Raw genomic sequence first — 22,622 nt, 5'->3', positions numbered from 1 at the left:
TTTCCGGTCACTGTAGGTTCGGCCGTGATTAGCATGGAGACATCCTTGCTCCTGGGGCTTGCCTGCTGGAAGGGGAGTCTGGAGCCTTACAAAGTGGGCTGATGATGTCAATTCCCCAAGTTCTACAGGTGACTGCAGAATTACACGCGCTTTAAAATAAACCAGGCTAAACTGCCTGGGTTGTGGTATAATGCAATCTATCATTCTTCCACAGGAGAGGATTTTTGTGGGAGGTGGTTATATTAAATATAACTTTGAAATAAAGAAATCTTACATTGTTCACTTGTGGTGGCCCCATCAGAAATTTAGTATGGCAAAGAACAAATGCCCTGCGAAACCCTTTAGTTGAGCTCACTTTGCTCACTCTTTTCTTTCTCTGTTCCTCTCTTTTTCTCATGATAAAAAGTGATCAATTAGGAAATTTATATGGATGAATTGTATGCAAAGTTGCTTTACATACAATGAGTTTTTCCATGATTTTGCAATCCCATCTCTGCTTTATCATTGCCTTTGTGTTTAATACAATAATATTATCAACGCCATCCTCCATTATACAACTGTGCACCTTCACTTTGAAGGCGACGATGTCATTTTCAGATGAAGCTATTTGTCCTTGTTAAAACAGACAAGACACTTGGTACATTCAGACTCAATTACTGAGTCGTGTGATTGATTCTGAGATACAGCTGGGAGCTGAGGCGAATGAAAGTCGCCATTAGTGGGCTGGTGTGCTCTCTCTTCTGCGGAATCTGATGGGAGAATGACCGGTAATGCTGGATGTAAGAGGGAAGCATGGAGAAGGAAATGGCAACCCACTCCGGTGTTCTTGCCTGGAGAATCCCGGGGACGGAGGAGCCTGGTGGGCTGCCGTCTATGGGGTCACACAGAGTCAGACACTACTGAAGCGACTTAGCAGCAGCAGCAGCAGCAAGAGGGAAGCACAAGGGAGTGAACTTGGATCAGGTCTCCTGGAGGCTGACTCTGAGACAGAGTTCAGGGTGCAGGACGTTTACTGAGCTGTGCCTGGGGATCAGCCCCTGGAGAAGACAGGGGAGGCGGGTAACAAGAGGGGGCAGGGGGAAAGGGGTGAGCTGCCGTGTGGCTCGGCGGTGGCTGTGGTAGCTCCTCCTTCAGTGCTACGCTGACTTGAGCCAAGATGAGCCAAGGCCTTTATACTCTGCACTGACTATGGGCCAGGGCATGGCCCCAGTGAGGAGGGTCTCTGCGCCTGACACCATCCCTGAAAAGGCTGTCTGCAGACAGCCCTGCTGGGGTCTAGGTGCTAGATTCTAGGGCAGTAGTCCTCAGCCAGGGGTGATTTCACCCCCTGCGGAAATGTGACAATGCCTGGAAATGTTTTTGATTGTCAAGACTGGGAGCCTGCTCCTAGCAAGTGGCTGGAGAGCACAGGGAAGCTGCTATGCATCTCGCCATGCTCGAGGCAGCCCCGAGCAACAAAGCACTGTCTGGTCCCAGATATCGACGGTGCCAAGGTCAGGAAGCCCTGCGCCAGCACAACAGTGCCTGTGTGCGTGCTCGGTCATCTCAGTCGTGTCTGACTCTTTGCGACCCCGTGGACTGTAGTCCTCCAGGCTTCTCTGTCCATGGGATTGTCCAGGCAAGAGTACTGGAGTGGGTAGCCATTCTCTTCTCCAGGGATCTTTCTGATCCAGGGATTGAACCTGGGTCTCCTGTATTGCAGGCAGATTCTTTACCATCTGAGGCCCCAGGGAAGCCCCTAGGGCAATAGATTCCCTGCTTAAAGCAGAGCCTGGTGTTCATTACAGTGGCCAACAGGAGAATCGGCATCCGCTGGGATAGTGCCCCTTTCAGACACAATGCTATGTGTTCTTCATTCCTCCTCATCCTCCCACAAACCCCTCAGGAGAACTTTGAGTTTCCATCGACTGATGAGGAAACAGATGCTCCAAGCAGTTCACTAAACTCTCCGACATGTTGAATGGAAAGGGTGTCCAGTTGGGATTTCTAGCAGACTGGCTTGTGGAAACCATTCTAATAGCTAGTAGTTTCTGCTTGATGGCTTGATGCCACCGTTCTCAAACTTTTCTCTTTGTCTGCATGGAGCACAAGATGGATAATGTTTATGTGTTCAGTTTGTTTCCATGGAATTCCTGGGGCATCAGCTGTAAACTCACCTCTCTCCACCGCATTTAAAAGCACAATGAAACATGAGTAGGCATGGCACAAGTGATAGGGATGACTCTGAATCCTCTCTAATTTTCTAATTTGTACTTCTAAGCAGGCCATTTCTGAATGTGAAGTCCTTACAACAAATGACTTAGAGTAAGCATGCAGTTGATTTACATGCCTATGGAGAATCTTGGTGAATGCCTGTAAAAAAAACTACAATATTTTCAGGAGAATTTGCTCCGTCCTATCTTTTCATGGTTGAGGGTCACGGGATGGATTGAGTGGGTCAAGAAAATCCTTCAGATTTACTGGCACCTCAAGAATGCAAGGAATCAAATAATTAATTCAATTCATTTTATTTTATTTTTTTTTCAATTCATTTTAAAAAGAGCTTCTACTCCATCCCAGAAACTGTCCTTTTTTTTTTTTTCATTGGAAACTAGTAGCATTTACTAGTGAAATGAAAGGGAAAAAGTGTTTCACAGACCTATAACTAAGCTCAACAGAGTCCATTATTAATATCACTGTGTCCAAAACAAATCATGTAAATTGTGACTTTAAATAGAAGATCCAAGCAAAGGGAATAAATATATATTCTTTTAAAATGTTAAGGAAAATAAAATATAATACACATTTAACCCAAAGACATAAATAAAAAAGGCTTAAACATTTCATTATGATTGAGCTCAGCCATCATATTAGTTATTACAGTCAACAGTAGCTGCAGTGTTTTGAATTTCTAGTGCAACATCAGTCCTTATTTAAACAATCCTGTCATGAATTCCTGCAGCATACTTCTATATAGTAAATGTTATCATCTGCATTTTTCCTGGGCAAAGACAAAGATGATAACAACTCGATCAGATTTACATATAGGTACATTGGCAGGAGAACATCACCATTCTCAGATCCCCTTCTGTTATTAAAAAGCTCGATTTTGACTTCACTCTATTTACATTTATTCATTAACTCTTTTAATCAAACTCTGCTGCTGCTGCTGCTGCTAAGTCGCTTCAATCGTGTCCGACTCTGTGCGACCCTAGAGATGGCAGCCCACCAGGCTCCCCCATCCCAGGGATTCTCCAGGCAAGAACACTGGAGTGGGTTGCCATTTCCTTCTCCAATGCATGAAAGTGAAAAGTGAAAGTGAAGTCGCTCAGTCATGTCCAACTCCTAGCGACCCCATGGACTGCAGCCTACCAGGCTCCTCCATCCATGGGATTTTCCAGGCAAGAGTACTGGAGTGGGTTGCCATTGCCTTCTCCGAATCAAACTCTAAATATTGCTAAATAAAGTACGGTGTCTTTTATTGGGCTGCAATAACACTGGAGAAGGCAATGGCACCCCACTCCAGTACCCTTGCCTAGAAAATCCCATGGATAGAGGAGCCTGGTGGGCTGCAGTCCATGGGGTCGCACAGAGTTGGACACCGTGTGACTTAGCAGGAGCAGCAGCAGCAACAAATTACTAGATGGCTTAAACTGCAGGCATTCATTTCTCACGGCTGGGAAGTCAAAGATCAGGATGCCAGCTGATCTGGCGTTTGGTGCAGGGGGCACCCCCGAGATTGCAGATGGCCGTCTTCTCACTGCATCTTCACTTGGTGGAGAGCAGAGCGTGCTTGTTCTCTTCCTCTTCTTTTAAGAATTCTAATCCCATCATGGAGGCTCAACTGTCATGACCTAATTAACTCCCAAAGGTTCCACCTCCAAATACCATCACGTTAGAGTTTCAGCTTCTACATTTGGGTGGACACAAGCATTCAGTCCACAGTGTCTGATATAATCAGTGGTTTGCCAGCAATTGTTTAAAAAATGACTCAAAAAATTAGTGTGTGTGCTAAGTCACTTTCGTCATGTCCGATTCATGTGATCTTACTGACTGCAGCCCGCCAGGCTTCTCTGTCCATAGGGATTCTCCAGGCAAGAATACTGGAGTGGGTTGCCATGGCCTCCTCCAGGGGATCTTCCTCCTCCCTAGGCTTTTACATCTCCTGCATTGGCAGGCAAGTTCCTTACCACTAGCGCTACCTGGGAAGTCCAAAAATTTAATATGTTACTTCTATAAGTATAAGTTTTACTGATACAAAGAATGTATAGCACACAACTTAAATATAAGAATAGAATATTCTGTTCAGCTGCTAAGCTGTGCCCCACTCTTTGCAACCGCATGAACTACAGCATTCCAGGCTTCCCTGTCCTTCATGATCTGCCAGAGTTCACTCAAGGTCATGTCCGTTGAGTCAGTGATGCTGTCTAACAATCTCATTCTCTGCTGCCCTCTTCTCCTCCTGCCTTCAATCTTTCCCATCATCAGGGTCTTTTCCTATGAGTTAGCTCTTTATGTCAGGTGGTCAAAGTATTGGAGCTTCAGCTTCAGCATCAGTCCATCCTATGAATATTCAGGGTTGATTTCCTTTAACATTGACTGGTTTGATCTCCTTCCAGTCCAAGGAGCTCTCAAGAGTCTTCTCCACACCACATTTCAAAAGCATCAGTTCTTAGGAACTCAGCATTCCTGTGGTCCCACTCTCACATCCATACATGACTCCTGGAAAAACCATAGCTACAGGAGCTGTTGTCAGCAAAGTGATGTCTCTGCTTATCTGAGGTTGTTGATATTTCTCCTGGCAATCTTGATTCCAGCTGTGATTCATCCAGCCCTGCATTCCGCATGATGGACTCTGCATATAAGTTAAATGAACAGGGTGACAATATACAGCCTTGCTGTACTCCTTTCCCAATTTTGAACCAGTCAGTTGTTCATGTAAGGTTCTAACTGTTCCTTCTTGAATAGAATAGAATATGTGATACCCTTTATTGGAAATTCTGTATATCCAATTCTTACAGAATCCTTTTGTTAAATTTTATCAAAATGTTATTTCCATAGCCAACCTGTGGTTTCCGTTAACACAGATAAATGTGGATTGGTATTTTTAGATTTTATGCCACCAACATGATGTCACTTAATACAGAGCTGGGACAGAATGCCCAGTAGCATACCATACTGGTATACTGTATTTCCACCAGACACATGTAATAGACATGGTCATCTCAAAAGCATAGGTAATAGTAAAATGTGGCAAATACTTAGGACTTGATGATGAATGATTATTTCTTTTAGATACAACTTAGTTCATTGTAGGCTTATGTGATATAATTTCTTGTAACTATGTTTAACACTTGGTTCCCACAATGCCTGGTAATTTGACCCTTGCCTCTTGTGAGCTGGAATAATTGCTGGTAAAGAAAATTTAATCAAATATACCATTTCCACAATGTCTCCTACTTCACCTGAGTGGAGTTCAGAGCTCAGAGTATGCGAGTAGAGGGCATCCCATTATCAAGCAAAACAGATGTTGAAATAGATGTTGTTGGGTTTGGGGAGAGCCGGGCCTTTAAAATTTATTCTGTCTTTTGTGGTTTATTCACAGGCATTTCCATGCATCTCAACAGGCATTTATGGTAAGTGACCTGTCTTTTGGTAATGTTTACATTTCTTTATTTTGTTGTTAAAGTCAAGGTTAACAGGAAACATTAGAAGTTCTTTGATGGATATAGTTTGCTATCATTTAAAGAGATTCAAATGCAGGTCAAACTTCTTTGAGGACTCTCAAGAGGCTATTTGGATATTTTGGGTGTTACTGAATTTAGTTGTATTGCATACCATGTGCAATAATTAGGTGCACTGTGGCTTAATGTCTTTTGTTATGTAAAAATGTTTACTCGCCTATGATCTGACCTCTAATAGTGTTTTTGTTAATTAAGTCATATTTTTCTGTTAGATGAGTCATAATACATATAAAATCTAACATTACCATTTTTTGTTTTGAATTACAAAATTATAGAAGCATTAAAATGCACACACATGCATATATCTATATATTTAATTTAAAAGATATGATTGTTAATATAAACACACATTTTTGATTAGAGGAAGATTTTTTTTTCTGGTATCAATAGATTAAGTAGCAGCTGCTTTACTTAGAGATGGAAGCAAAATGTTTTTTACAACCTCTTGCTTGCATCAGCCTAAAATTCTCTAAATATTCTTTCACCTACAATGGCATTTCCGTATACTTTTTTCCTCAGCTCATTAATAAATCTGTTTCACAATATTCAGGTAAAACAGAGTTTGTCATTTTAGAGTTTTCTGGTCAAGCAAATAAGATTATGACTTTTCTGAGCTCAAACTTCTCACGTGGAGACTTTTAAGTGAAAAATAAAAAACATGCAGATGTAAAGAACCAGTTTAAATTTGTTAAAAAAAAAAAAAAAAAGGAAAGGATAGCTAAAGTGTTGTCAAGAGCAGGAGACTTCTTCCTCTTAAGGTGGTATTTTTTAATTTGGCTGCGTCCGGTTTTAGTCGCATCATATGGGATCTTTGAGGCACATGGTCTCTCTAGCTGTAGCACTTGGGCTCAGGTGCCCTGCAGCACGTGGAATCTTAGTTCCTCAGCCAGGGACTGAACGCACATTCTCTACATCGCAAGGCAGATTCTTAACCACTAGACCACTAGGGAAGTCTCCAAGGTGTTTTTTTTTTTTTTCAAAGGTTTCAGTGAAAGAAAAGTGGAAAATGTAGGCCTGAATTAAATTAAATGGGAAAAGATTTGGTGACATTATTTAAAAATCGAAGGCATGCTTCTCCCCCCTCTCCCCCCACCCCGACCCCCACGCTCTGGATTCCACTACAGCCTATCTTTGGGGAAAATCAGTGGACACTGGGCTGGTGAGGTAAGGCTGGACCATCTGCACCATCACCCCATCACTGCCACTCTTTCTGCCTTATAACTCTCACTGATATATTTGCTTAAAAGAAGCGTTACATGCAACATTTTACCCAGATCTTCATGTCACCTTGTCTAAAGGCAAATCACACTCCACCACAGAAATGGTTCTGATTTTGAGGACATTCTCACATGATGGTCTTCATTTTCCTTGACCAAAAAAACAAAACAAACAAACAAAAACCCGAAAGCCCCAGACAATAGTTTGTCATATTGTCGATGTCTGTTTTACCTCTGAGAATCTGATGGTAGTGTTCAAAGACTTTCAGAAGCTTAATTTAACAGCTAATACACTAAAAGGGGGGAGGTAGTGGGGAAAGAGACAGAAAAGTAAAGGAAGATGAGCATAAACACTAAAAGGAAAGGCTCGAGAAAGGATGGTAAAAACGGAATCAAAGTTAACGTGGCTCTTGATGAACTGTGATCCCTGAAGGACAGGGATTTCTCTCCTTAGAGTAACATGGCTCAGTGTGTAGTAACTAGATCAGTACTGCTCTATGTTGGTGGCAGGGAATACTGAAGACTTGAGAAGGACGTTGAGAGGGAGTCACGGTCGCTGACTTAGAGGCTGCCGCCACACGAGCTCAGTCAGTTTTCACAGCTCCAGGTCAAAGAATGTGATTTCTTTTTTTTTTTTTTAATTTTATTATTATTATTGTTATTATTTTTACTTTACAATATTGTATTGGTTTTGCCATACATCAACATGTATCCGCCACGGGTGTACACGTGTTCCTCATCCTGAACCCACCTCACACCTCCCTCCCCGTACCATCCCTCTGGGTCATCCCAGTACACCAGCCCCAAGCTTCCTGTATCCTGCATCAAACCTGGACTGGCGATTCGTTTCTTATATGATATTATACATGTCTAATTAAAATTAAAAGCTTCTGCACAATAAAAGAAACCATAAGCAAGGTGAAAAGACAGAAAGTGATTTTTGAGTCCTGGCTACTCATCTCTTTTCCTGTCTAGCATTTGACTAAGTTTCAAAGTGAAGCTGAAACCTGCAAGTCAGGTCCGTGTTGTCTTTCACTAATTGCACTTGAGCTTTAGACCCAGACTTACTTTCAGCTTCACAAGATCTTTAGTAACATTTAGATTACTCCAGGTCTCTTTACTTTCTGAATCATTTAGCATTTTGTAACTTGGAAATGATGGCATACGTCCCTTATGAAATTGTAGCTTTCTAATCAGTCCTTGATTCTCTCCTAAGCACTCATAATTTATGGATCAGTGGGTTTTCTTGCTCTTTTTCAGAACTTAGTTCTGGCTCCTCTGTTATCTAGATCAATTTTACTTTTATCTTTACTTATTGGCATTTGAAAGAATACTTTATTTGAAGAAAGTGAACAGCTAAAAAGAAAAAGAAAATTAAAAGCAAAGCAATCAAACAAAACAAAAACACACCACACACACTTGTATAGGTTGAAGCTTGATCTATGAGATGTCTTCCTTGAATATTCCAACTCTTGATGGTCATTACATCTTTGAAACTTTTCAGCATTTGCAATCTGGACAATTAATAATTGCCGGTTCATATTGTTCCATAGATTTTTAAAAATATACCCTGTGTTTGTAGTCTATCTGGAGCTTTCTCGTGAATAGGGATTCAGTTGTGCATATTCTACACACACCCAGTATCTAGCATGGTGCCTCCTGGAGAAGCTCAGGAAATACTGCTGCTCAATTACGACAATGATGTTTATAACCCCAATTGATGACTAACCTGTGATACAAGAAGCAGAATTGTTGATTGGCAAAATAACAAGTAGAGAAACTACCTAGCTGGTATTTTCTTAAATGGAAAAACAGCTCTATTTTAAGAGCGACAAATTTGCTTTTAAAAAACATTCTCAAACTGGGAATGATTTTAGGCATAACAGTGTCCATCTTCACAAGGAAAAATGAAAACTCAAGAACTTGTTTAGTTAGAAACAAATCAATCTGTGTGTGTGTGTATGTGTGTGTGTGTATATATATATATATATTTTTTTTTTGAGGGGGTTGTATTTGTATAACTGATTCACTTTACTGGTACACATGAAACTAACACAATACCGTAAATCAACTCTACTCCAATAATTTTATTTTTAAAGGAAAGAAAACAAAGATAAATACAGCACTCTATTTCACTTAAAAACAACAATAGCAAAAAAGTCTTCGCTGTTTATCATAGCCCATCGAATGATGGTCTCTCAAGGAGGTACTTGTTGCTCTTAGACCCCATCCTGACTTTTCCCGACATGCCCTAGTCCCAGCCCACCACCCCATCCACTGTAATTTCCCAGACACCCATTTGCTTTGGATTAACCTTCACTTTTAGGTTTATGGCCCCCAAACTCAATGTAACTCTAATTCTTCTATTAGAACAAAATTATTGACTATGGTAGAGCCTTCTTTGGAAGGGTTTGAGTTATTTAATTGCCAAGGTGATCTCACACAGGGCAATTTCAACAGTAAGCATCCCCGATTTGTGGGAACCTCGACATAATCTCCACATTCAAAGCAAGTCTGGAGGATCCAGGCTTTGAGACGCTGGAGGCCCCGGAAGAAACCAGTTCCTCTCTCACCCTTTCCTCAATCCTCAACCTTTTGGAGACAAAACCAGCTGCATCTTTTTGCAAGACACAGACTGAAAGCTCTCTACCATGCAATTCAACCCGATTTAAGAGAAAAACCTAATGGGAGCAGGCCCTGCTTGCTTTGAAGTTTCCCAGGATGAGGAGCTAGATTTTTCCACTTTGATTTTCAGCCAGTGCCATTGCTGCCCACCATGCAATGCTTCCTGGCTGGTTCCACGGGGCACCAGACCGCCTGCTTACACTCAGGATGAAAAGCCACATTTGGTAAAATACTGAACAAGACTTGTGTTAGTTTTGGAAAAACAGATCCAGATGAGGCTTCCAGGGGCTCTAAACTCCCAGATCCTAGTTAAAGGTTTGAATTGGCCGCTAAGCCTGTTTCAGAGGGATAGATTTGAGCTTCCCTTATGGACATTTCAGATCCTGTGCGTGCCTTCTGCCCTTTGAGCCCAACTTGGATACTCTGGTGCTAATAAGTTTAACACAAGAGGCTAGACATGATCCATAGCAATGGAATTTTTACTGAGAAGTGGGCAGCGAAAATAATTTTTATCCATTTTATGAGAGTCAATATAGTTAACAGAAATGAAGTCCAGGTGGAAAAGTATATCCTTTGAGTAATTGAGAAAATATTCTCTGTGGAGGAAAAAACCTCCAAAAACAAAACAAGACTTGAATCGTCCTTTCCAGGTACAAGATGGCGTTTTTAGAAAGGAAGGAATTTCAGTCATTGAGTTATTGGCTAGAAATCTGGTGAAAAAATTTAAGCACAGCATAATATAGTGAATGCAGCTCCCATATTTATTCATGCAATTTCTGTTATCAACGGGGAAGGCCTGTTTCTATCAAATCACCTGGTCTCCCTCTGTGTTCCATGACATGCTGCCAGAACACAACTTTCTAATTGAATCGCTCATTTGCATTTGAGTTTGCTCTTCTGCTTTTAAGTGGTAAAAAAGGAGATCGACACGATGTTTCGCTAACCTTATATCTACTTGGCAAATATTTTTTATCACTACATCTGTCTACATTCACAGACATGACTTGGAAAGAAACCAGGGCATTCTCCAAAGGCAATGCTAAAGGGCATGCCCTCTGTCAGCTCTAAATGCTGACAGATTTCAGAGGGTGTGACAACCGTGCTGGGCAATTTGGGGCTTGCGGGAAGACTTATCTTATGTAATACATTTGGAAACCAGAGCAAAATTGACAAAAATGTGTGTCCCTCCCTTTCATCCCCCTGACAGCTCCCCTCCTTCCTCCGGCTTTCTTCTTTTCCCTTTGATATTTCCATTTGCTTTGAAAACTTGCTTTCAGGTGGGCTAATGCTGACTCTTAGTCTCTCTCATAAATTCCCTTCTATGACATCCTGTGTTTTCTGCCCTGGACACATAATTGACTCTCTAGGAAGTGTTACTGTTCTTGGTAATCCTTGAGTTAATTGCTGGCCCTCAAAGCAAAGTAACATTAGAGTCGGGGTAACTTGCTTCCCTTTGGGAAAATGCAGTGCTGGGGCCACACTTATCTTAATTCTATCACATTTGAATAATATTTCATGAACTGATCCTTAGGAAGCACTGGAGGAAGAGTTTCACAGACAACTCAATTATACCTATTAAATTGTTTCTAATCCTCTGAGACCTTATCATCTGAATAGACAGTTCTAGAAAATTCACTCAAACATGTACACATTTATACATTCATCCCACAAAATGTGGTACAAACTCCCCTTTTACTCAAGCTGTGGAGTCTTTAATAATAAAAAAGACATAAATGGAGAAACCAAAGCTTCTACTTTTGCTCTGGAAAATAGTTTCAATCATCCAGCAACAAAAGATGCCAGGTCACTTTACCTAAAAATGCCAGGGAGACCCACGGGCAGGATTCCCTCAGGGGATATACTGAAAGGAATGAAAAGCCTGGAAACCTAGCTTTGTGGCACTGTGGAAACCAGTGTCATGCTCCCTGGTGTTCTGTTCAAATTGAACAATTTTAGGACTTAATTAAAAGATTAAGTGTTTCAAAAAGTAATAAAAATGGCAACTGTATTATTGTTCCTGAGGCCTGACTATCTACCTCCTTGCAACTATGTCAAGGTAAAATTTTGTCTCAGGACTAGAAAGCAGAAATGAATTCTAAGCCACCTCATCCTTAGAAGCCGCCATTTATTATTATGTTACATGTTAAAAATGGCTTTTCTTATAGATGTAATAAAACAGTAAGCCTTTTAAGGAAATAGGGAAACCACTTCAGTAAATTAAAAAGTCTATCCATTTAGTAGGAACCCTGGGGATACCTTTCAGCCATGTTAAAAATGGGCTCTCCCTGAAGAATTTCCTAAGAATGGGTCACATTTTCCATTTGATCAGTAGAATAATTTCCCCGTGCTTGCTCATTTTTCTCATCCAGTCTTGAATGACACTCCTTTTTATTTGCTTCTTATACATACTTGTATCTAAAGAGTGACTTTAAATAAACATAGCTCAGCTCTCTTTAGAAAGGAATTCAAAAATAATGCTGACAGCTCTTAGAGAAGTCAAGTGTATTTAGCTCTTGAGGACAATGATTTTCATGTCAAAGCCTTTTTAGTCAATGATTCTATTTTTAAAAAATCATCCTGAGATGCATCTGAATGAGACCATATTAGTTAGGGTAAAGCTAAGCTTCTGTAACAATGAGAATCCAAAATAGAGTGTCTTAGTGTATATAGATGCTGATTTATTTCTATAATAATAATCCCTAAGAGAGCATTCTGGTTAGGGAGGATTTGTTCCACACTATCATTCAAGGTGCCATTAATCTGTTATGGTATTAAGTAGCTGTTCTGCCTTTCATTAGGCATTGTTCTCTGAAAGTCATCTTTCTTGGCTCTAGGAAAATAAACAAGCAGGATGGGCACACACCCTATTCTACAATCCCTGGATTCACAGTAGCACTTTTCACTTCCATCTTTCTTTCATTGGGGAGAAATTGGTCTCATGACCAACCTAACTGCAAAAGAGATTGGAAATTAGTATAGCTTGAATTCCATGTGTCTAAATACAATTCTTTCATGTAATGAGAAGAAAGCATTAAATCACAATGGCCTTCTGGATATCATCACTCAAGGGAGGAAAGAAGATCAAATTAAATCAGACAGGTCACTCATAGGTAAATTAGTTCTGGAGTGGTTTGATTCTACTCAGAATCAGTAAATATTTGAATGTTTATAGTCTCTATTTGGTAAGAATAGTTAATGGTTTTGATAGTATCTACTTTATTAAGATGCCTTTATAATCCCAAATCCTGAAAAATTTGAAAGTATGAAATCCCTAAGACATCAGTACAGTGACTTATTATTAGTTGTCAGCCAGTATGTTTAGACCTTTAGATCTTACATCAATTGTGGTTTTTGTACTGTACTTCTTCCAAAATTTGCAGACATATCAGTGGAAACTAAAATCAATATATTGAGAATGAATAAATAATTGCATCATTCTTTACATTCCTAATTCTTGCCCATTTCCATAGAAACCCTTGGAGGAATCAATTATAGTTTGTTTCTGTAACACCTTAAGCTCCTGAGACTATATCCATCCATAAACATATCAGAGATCCCGAGCAAATATAGATCAGCATCTTGTGTACCAAAAAACCCTAGAGAAATGTGACTTTAGAGAAGAGTCTGATCATAGTAGGGTGAAAATATAACCAACAGACAGATGTTGAGAGGGGAAGAAGGACAGACAGAAAGAAAGAGACAGAGAGAGAATGATAATATGAATATGAATCTAAACCTCCTTAGCAGTCAAAGTAAGTTTCCTTAGACTCTTAAGAACTGAAAAAAAAAATAGATTTTTTTATGCCTCATCTCTCTTTTCAGCTATGGTCAATAGGGAGAGTTTCCTGCAAGTGATTGAAAATTAAATTGAAATTAATAAAATCAACATGAAATTACCTTTCATGTTATCTGTCACCCAGAATTTATTTCAAAATGTTTTAAATGAATGTAGATTCACCTACACATTGCCAGATCTTTCTAAGCAACTAAATTGTTGATAAAACTAATTTTCTATTTATTCAAGACTTTTATTCTGTTGAGACAGCTTATGCAACTGGGCTCTAAGTTCTGTGCTTCCAGAGCTGGATGTAGAGTGGTTCTTAATAAATATTTTCTTAATTAACAACTACAAAGTAATTAGATCCTCAAAAATATTAGCAAATCAAATAAAAAAAAGGAATTAGATTCCATGATAAGTGGGACTTATCTCAGATATGCAAGCCTGGTTAAATGAAGTTAATCTATTGCATCACCAGACTATGAAAGAAACAGCATGTAATTATCAATGAATTCAGAAATAGCTTTTGACAAGATCCAACACACATTTATGATTAAAAAAAAAAAAACCCTTAGTAAACTACTAGGGCTAGTAGCTAACTTCCACAACTTGACAAAGACTATCTACAAAAACCTATAGCTAATGCCATACTTAACGGTGAGAAACTCAAAGCTTTCTCACTAAGATCAAGTGCAAGTCGAGGATATTCCCTCTCACCACTTCTTTTCAGCATCATAGAGTAAGTCCTTGCTATGAAGAGGAAATAAAAGGCATCCAGATTGGGAAGGAAGACATAAAGCCATCTTTATCTGGAAACAACATGATCATCTTTGTAGAAAATCAGAAAGAACTGACCAAAAAAAAATCATCCTGGAACTAATAAGCAATTGTAGCAAGATTGTAAGGTAATGGTTAATATAAACAATTTATACAAATAAACACATAAAGAAAGATCCCACGCTCATGGATAGAAGATTCAATATTCCAAAGACATCAGCTCTTCCCAACTTGATGTATAGGTTCAATGTGATTCCAATTTAAATCCCAGAAAGTTATTTTATAAATATTGGCAAGTTGATTCTAAAGTTTATATGGAGAGGCAAAAGACCTAGATTAGCAACACAGTATTGAAGGAAAAGAGCGAAGTTGAAGGACTAACAGTACCTAACTTCAAGAATTATTTAAAGCTATAATAATCAAGAGAGTGTGGAATTCGTGAAAAAATAGACAGATCTATAGAATAGAGCTCCTAGAGACAGACCCATGTAAATGTAGTCAACTGATCACTGTTAAAGGGGTAGGAGTAATACAATGACATAAAGATAGCCTCTTCAATAAATGTTGCTTGAACAACTGGATATGCACGTACAAAAAAATAATAATAATAATTTAGACACAGATCTTACGCCCTTCTCCCAAATTAACCCAAAATAGATCATACACCTAAATGTAAATTGCAAAACTACAAAAGTCCTAGAAGACAATATAGATGAAAACCTAGATAACCTTGAATGTGGTGATGCCTTTATAGATACTACACCAAAGATATGATCCAGAAGGAAAAATTTCATAACTTGGACTTCATTAAAATTGAAAACATGTGCTCTATGAATGGCAAAGTCAAGAGAACTAAAAGACAAGCCACAGACTGGGAGAAAATATTTCTAAAAGATGCGTTTTATAATGGGTTGTTATTCAAAATATACAAAGAATTTTTAAAACTCAACAATAAAAAAGAACAACCCAATGAAAAAGTAGGACAAAACCTTAATAGACTTTTCATAAAAGAAGATACACAGATGGCAAATAAGCATATGGAAATATATTCTGAATCATATGTCATCAGGGAATTGCAAATTAAAATAACCCTGAAATACTACCACACTCCTATTAGAATGGCCCAAATCTGGAACACTGACGACAAGAAATGCTGGTGAGGGTGTGGGGCAGTAGAAACTCTCATTACTGATGGGCATGCAAAATGGTACAGCCACGCTGGAGGATAATTCTGTAGTTTCTTATAAGGTTTCTTACTGTAGTTTCTTTTTTAAATATAGTCTTACCATGTGATCCAGCAGTTGTGCTCCTTGGTATTTATGCAAAGGTGATGAAAATTTCTATCCACACTAAAACATGCACACCTGTTTAGAGCAGCTTTGTTCATAATTGCCAAAATTTGGAAGCAGTCAAGATGCCGTTTAGTCAGTGAATAGGTAAATAAACTGTAGCAGATTAAGTCAGTGAATTATTATTCACTAAAAAGTGTAATATTATTTGCTAAAAAGAAATGAGCAATCAAACAGTGGAAGAACACAGGAAAATTTCAAATTTGTATTACTAAGTGAAGAAGCTGGTCTTCTGGCCTCATCTAGGAATCATACTATATGATTCCAATTATACGACTGTCTATAAAAGTAGATAAGTACAGATACAATAAAAAAAAAGATTAATCTTTGCCAGTGTTTGACTTGCAAGAGAGATAAATAGGCAGAGCACAGAGGATTTTTAGCGCAGTGAAAATACTTGTTGATACTACAATGATTCATGTATGTCATTACACTCTAGTCCAAACCTGCAGAATGTAAAAATGTGAAGAGGGGACCCTAAGGTAACCTATGGACTTTGAGTAATTATGATATGGCACTGTAAGTTCATCTTTTGTAACACATGTATCACTCTAGTGTATGATGTTGAGAGTGGGGAAGGCCCCGCATGTCTGGGGATCAGATCAGATCAGATCAGTCGCTCAGTCGTGTCCGACTCTTTGCAACCCCATGAATCACAGCACGCCAGGCCTCCCTGTCCATCACCAACTCCCGAAGTTTACTCAGACTCACGTCCATCGAGTCAGTGATGCCATCCAGCCATCTCATCCTCTGTCGTCCCCTTCTCCTCCTGCCCCCAATCCCTCCCAGCCTCAGAGTCTTTTCCAATGAGTCAACTCTTTGCATGAGGTGGCCAAAGTACTGGAGTTTCAGCTTTAGCATCGTTCCTTCCAAAGAAATCCCAGAGCTGATCTTCAAAATGGACTGGTTGGATCTCCTTGCAGTCCAAGGGACTCTCAAGAGTCTTCTCCAACACCACAGTTCAAAAGCATCAATTCTTCGGCACTCAGCCTTCTACACAGTCCAACTCTCACATCCATACATGACCACAGGAAAAACCATAGCCTTGACTAGACGGACCTTTGTTGGCAAAGTAAAGTCTCTGCTTTTGAATATGCTATCTAGGTTGGTCATAACTTTCCTTCCAAGGAGTAAGGGTCTTTTAATTTCATAGCTGCAGTCACCACCTGTAGTGATTTTTGGAGCCCAGAAAAATAAAGTCTGACGCTGTTTCCACTGTTTCCCCATCTATTTCCCATGAAATGGTGGGACCGGATGCCATGATCTTCGTTTTCTGAATGTTGAGCTTTAAGCCAACTTTTTCACTCTCCACTTTCACTTTCATCAAGAGGCTTTTGAGTTCCTCTTCACTTTCTGCCATAAGGGTGGTGTCATCTGCATATCTGAGGTTATTGATATTTCTCCTGCCAATCTTGATTCCAGTTTGTGTTTCTTCCAGTCCAGTGTTTCTCATGATGTACTCTGCATAGAAGTTAAATAAACAGGCTGACAATATACAGCCTTGACATACTCCTTTTCCTATTTGGAACCAGTCTGTTGTTCCATGTCCAGTTCTAACTGTTGCTTCCTGACCTGCATACAAATTTCTCAAGAGGCAGATCAGGTGGTCTGGTATTCCCATCTTTTTCAGAATTTTCCACAGTTTATTGTGATCCACACAGTCAAAGGCTTTGGCATAGTCAATAAAGCAGAAATAGATGTTTTTCTGGAATTCTCTTGCTTTTTCCATGATCCAGCGGATGTTGGCAATTTGATCTCTGGTTCCTCTGCCTTTTCTAAAACCATCAGGAAGTTCACGGTTCACGTATTGCTGAAGCCTGGCTTGGAGAATTTTGAGCATTACTTTACTAGTGTGTGATATGAGTGCAATTGTGCAGTAGTTTGAGCATTCTTTGGCATTGCCTTTCTTTGGGATTGGAATGAAAACTGACCTCTTCCAGTCCTGTGGCCACTGCTGAGTTTTCCAACTTTGCTGGCATATTGAGTGCAGCACTTTCACAGCATCATCTTTCAGGATTTGGAATAGCTCAACTGGAATTCCATCACCTCCACCAGCTTTGTTCGTAGTGATGCTTTCTAAGGCCCACTTGACTTCACATTCCAGGATGTCTGGCTCTAGGTCAGTGATCACACCATCGTGAATATCTGGGTCGTGAAGATCTTTTTTGTACAGTTCTTCTGTGTATTCTTGCCATCTCTTCTTAATATCGTCTGCTTCTGTTAGGTCCATACCATTTCTGTCCTTTATCGAGCTCATCTTTGCATGAAATGTCTGGGGATAGGTAGGAGTATATGAGAAATCTCTGTACTTTGCTCTCAGTTTTGTTGTAAACCTAATGAGGTGGATGAACCTAAAGGCTATTGTACAAAGTGAAGTAAGTCAGAAAAAGAAAGAGAAATATTGTATTCTAATGCATATATACGGAATCTAGAAAAATGGTACTGAAGAATTTATTTGCAGGACAGCAATGGAGAAAGAGATATAGAGAATAGACTTATGGACATGAGGAGAGGGGAGGAGAGGGTGAGATGTATGAAAAGAGTAACATGGAAACTTACATTACCATATGTAAAACAGATAGCCAATGGGAATTTGCTATATGGCTCAGGAAACTCAAACAGGGGCTCTGTGTCAACCTAAAGGCATGGGATGGGGAGGGAGATGGGAGGGAGTTTCAAAAGGGAGGGGATATATGTGTACCTATGGCTGATTCAGGAGAAGGCAATGGCACCCCACTCCAGTACTCTTGCCTGGAAAATCCCATGGACTGAGGGGCCTGATGGGCTGCAGTCCATGGGGTCACTAGGAGTCTGACACAACTGAGCGACTTCACTTTATTTTTTCACTTTCCTGCATTGGAGAAGGAAATGGCAACCCACTCCAGTATTCTTGCCTGGAGAATTCCAGGGACAGGGGAGCCTGGTGGGCTACCGTCTATGGGGTCGCACAGAGTCGGACATGACTGAAGGGACGTAGCAGCAGCAGCTGACAGGTGTGAAGTGTTATATCACTGTGGTTTTGATTAACATTTGTCTGATCACTGCTTGTGTTGTGCATCTTTTCATGTGCCTATTGGCTATCTGCATTTCCTCTTTGGGAAAATGGCTGTTTATGTACATTGGATATTAACCCCATATCAGGAATGTCATTTGCAAATGTTTTCTCCAATTCAGTAGGTTGTCTTTTTGTTTTGTCAATGATTTCCTTTTCTGTGAAGAAGCTTTTTACATTTATTTAAGCCCCATTTGTTTATTTTTGCTTGTTTCCTTTGCTTTAGGGGACAGATCCAAAATAATATTTCTGTGATTTATGTCAAAGAGTATTCTGCCTATATTTTCCTCTAGTTTTATAATATCTGACATTATACATGTAGGTCTTTTATATATTTTGAGTTTATTTTTAATCATCTAGATTACTTTTAATCATCCTGAAACATTTTCATTTTTTGGCTGCCCACTTTTTCTCAAGCCCCTTCAATGGCTACTTTTTGTCATGTTTCTGGTGTCCTGCTGCCTGAAGGATGACAAACATTTCTTGGAGCACAGTCTGCATCACTGTGTGTGATCATTCTTTGAGTCATCACTGCCTCGGAGCTCCCTTAGAGTACCAACGGATCTGGAGTAGGACGGCATATATCAAAGTGGCTGTGGATCCAGGTTTCAGGATCACACAGGCCTAGGTTAAAATGTCATGACCGTGTGTCCAGGCAAATTACTCTCTCTGGGTTTCAGTAACTTCAGTTGTCAAATGGGAATAACAAGGCCAATAACATGGAGTTGTTCTCAGATTAAATTGTTGTTGTGTTCAGTCGCTCAGTCATGCTCTGCTTTTTGCAACCCCATAGACTGTAGCCTGCCAACTCCTCTGTCCATGGAATTCTTCAGCCAAGAATACTCGAGCAGGTTGCCATTTCCTACTCCAGAGGATCCTCTCAACCCAGGGATTGACCCCGCGTCTCCTGCATTGGCAGGTGGATTCTTTACCACTGTGACTCCTGGGAAGCATTAAATTAGATGTATCGATGTGAGACTTTGACCATAAAGAAAGCTGAGTACTGAAGAATTGATGCTTTAGAACTGTGGTGTTGAAGATTCTGAGAGTCCCTTGAACTGCAAGGAGATCAAACCAGTCCACCCTAAAGGAGATCAGTCCCGAATATTCATTGAAAGGACTGATGCTGAAGTTGAAACTCCAATACTTTGGCTACCTGATGCGAAGAACTGACTCTTGGAAAAGACCCTGATGCTGGGAAAGATTCAAGTCAGGAAGAGAAGGGGATGACAGAGGATGAGATGGTTGAATGGCATCATCGACTCAATGGACATGAGTTTGAGCAAGCTCTGGGTGTTGGTGATGGACAGGGAAGCAGCCTGGTGTGTTGCAGTCTATGGGATCGTAAAGAGTCGGACACAACTGAGCTACTGAACTGACTGAGATAATACATTAAAATGGTACCAGACACATAAAGATAATGGGTTTCCCAGATGGTTCATTGGTAAAGAATCCACCTGTCAATGCAAGAAATGGATCAGGAAGATTCCCTGGAGGAGGTAATGGCAATCCACTCCAGTATTCTTGCTGGGATAATTCCATGGACAGAAGAGTCTGGCAAGCCACAGTCCATGGGTCCACAAAGATTGAATTGACTGAGCATGCACATAAAGAGAAACATTCTTTTAATTAGTATTATTTTTATTGTTTAATAGTAATTTTATTATTGTTATAAGTATTATTCTCCCACTAGAGTCTGAGTTCCTCAAGGATAGGAGCTTTGAATGTTATTCACTCCTATCACCTAGACTCTAGAAGAGTATCTATACTATTGAACAAGTAATTTACTTTTTTTACTAATTAAATTTATTTTTAAGTAATTCATTGTGTTAAGGCTTTACTTAGACTGAATGACACCAGGAAGAAGTCTTATTGTCTGAACTGCCTCACTGCCTATTGAGTTCTTTATGCTGCTTCTCTGAAGGCCAGTGGTTGTCTCTTTGTCCCCTCTGAGGTGGTCCTATGGTTAATCCTCATGAGTTCAGCCACATGGAAATGAAACTTGCCGGTAATATCATGGCAGACTTTCTATATCACACCTACCCATAACCACTGTAACCTAATGATTAAAAAATGAGTCAACTTGCTTCATCAGTTTCAAGTTCATAACAGTTTATCTAAACCCTAAGGATGACAACTTTTTTTTTCTGATATATATATATATATATATATATATATATATATATAAATTTATATACAGGCAAATAAGAGAGGCAAAACAATGACAGTTATTTGTGGCCTCAAAAGTGAAATTTCACATTGTAAGACAGCATATTCTGATGGTCGAAACCAAATCAAGTTCTGTAAAGCAACATTCAAATGCTTTTCTCCTGGGAAACCTTGAGGAGTAGACAACCATTATCCTGCCAGTTGGCTTAAAGAGTGAAAAGGCCCAATTGATGCTTGCTTTGTCTTGCCAGAAGTACCTAAAAATTTTGCACATTTTTTTTTTTTATTTCTAAGACCATAGGCTCTTGAAGTTAAAAGCCATTTTGTATATCATACTTCTCTAGCTCCTTATTTTTCTCAGTGGGAAAAGTGAGAGCCAGGGTTATTAAGTGATTTGCCTTGCCATATGGAAACAGTCCATATGAGACTAAGATCAGATTCCCATTCCACTAACAAGGCAAAGAAGCAAAGGTAAGGATGAGGAATCAGGAGGATATGAGATTACAATCCAGGATGATTCATTTAGTTAATCTCTTCTTTGATGTTCAGTAAAAAAAAGAAAAAAAAGAAAAGAAAAGTTTTATTTCAATTTCACTTTTCTTTCAAATCTTCCTCATATACTGTTATTGTTGTTGAGTCGCAAAGTCATGTCAGACTCTTTGCAACCCCAAGAACTGCAGAATACTAGGCTCCCCTGTCCTTCACTATCTCCCAGAGTTGAGTCAGATTAATGTCCATTGAGTTGGTGATGCTATCTAACCATCTAATCTTCTGCCACCTCCTTCTCCTTTGGCCTTCAATCTTTCCCAGCATCAGGATCTTTTCCAATGAGTTGGCTCTTCACATCAGGTGGTCAAAATATTGGAGCTTCAGCTTCAGCATCAGTCCTTCCAAAAAAAAGTGTGTAAGTTACTCAGTCATGTCCAACTCTTTGCGACACCATGGACTGTAACATTTCAGGTTCCTCTATTTATGGATTTTTCCAGACAAAAATACCAGAGTGTGTAGCCATTCCCTTCTCCAGGGGATCTTCCCAACCTAGGGAACTAACCCGGGTCTCCCATATTACAGGCAGATTCTTTACCATCTGACCCACCAAGATGAATATTCAGGGTTAATTTCCTTTAGGATTGACTGGTTTGATCTCCTTTCTGTCCAAGGGACTCTTCAGAGTCTTATCCAACACCACACTTTCAAAGCATAAATTCTTTGGTGCTTAGCCTTCTTTGTAGTCCAACTCTCACATCCACACATGACCACTGGAAAAACCATAGTTTTGACTATACAGACCCTTGTCAGCAAAGTGATGTCTCTGCTTTTTAATACTCTGTCTAGGTTTGTCATAGCTTTCCTTCCAAGGAGCAAGTGTCTTTTAATTTCATGGCTCCATCTGCAGTGATTTTGGAGCCCAAGAAAATAAAATCTGTCACTGCTTCCACTTTCCCCCCTTCTATTTGACATGAAGTGTTGGGACCAGATGCCATAATCTTAGTTTTCTTGAAAGTTGAGTTTTAAGCCAGGTTTTTCACTCTCCTCTTTCACCCTCATCAAGAGGCTCTTTAGTTCCACTTTACTTTTTGGCATTAGAGTGGTATCATCTGCATGTCTGAGGTTCTTGACATTTATCCTGGCAGTCTTGATTCTAGCTTGTGATTCATCCAGCCCTGCATTTTGCATGATGTACTCTGCATAGATGTTAAATAAATAGAGTGACAATATACAGCCTTGTTGTACTCCTTTCCCAATTTTGAACCAGTCCATTGTTCCATATAGGTTCTAACTGTTGATTTTTGACCCACATACAGGTTTCTCAAAAGACAGGTAAGATGGTCTGGTATTCCCATCTCTTTAAGAAATTCCCACAGTTTGTTGTGATTCACATAGTCAAAGGCTTTAGCATAATCAATGAAACAGAAGTAGGTGTTTTTCTGA

General features: G+C 39.8%; 1 protein-coding gene across 3 annotated transcripts in view; it reads left to right on the top strand.

Moving 5' to 3' along the window:
• Positions 1–22,622, top strand: part of MACROD2 (mono-ADP ribosylhydrolase 2) — a 2,318,987-nt gene that overhangs the window by 1,591,049 nt on the left and 705,316 nt on the right. For all 3 annotated transcript variants that reach the window (XM_044928284.2, XM_025264700.3, XM_025264701.3), the window contains exon 7: positions 5,585–5,615. In XM_044928284.2, the coding sequence (XP_044784219.2) occupies positions 5,585–5,615 (31 nt within the window). The remainder of the gene's footprint in view (positions 1–5,584; positions 5,616–22,622) is intronic.

Source organism: Bubalus bubalis, chromosome 14 (genome assembly GCF_019923935.1).
Source record: "Bubalus bubalis isolate 160015118507 breed Murrah chromosome 14, NDDB_SH_1, whole genome shotgun sequence".
Classification (NCBI taxonomy): Eukaryota; Metazoa; Chordata; class Mammalia; order Artiodactyla; family Bovidae; genus Bubalus; species Bubalus bubalis.
The sequence above is the reverse complement of the archived record's forward strand: the minus strand, read 5'-3'. Positions and strand labels throughout refer to the sequence as shown.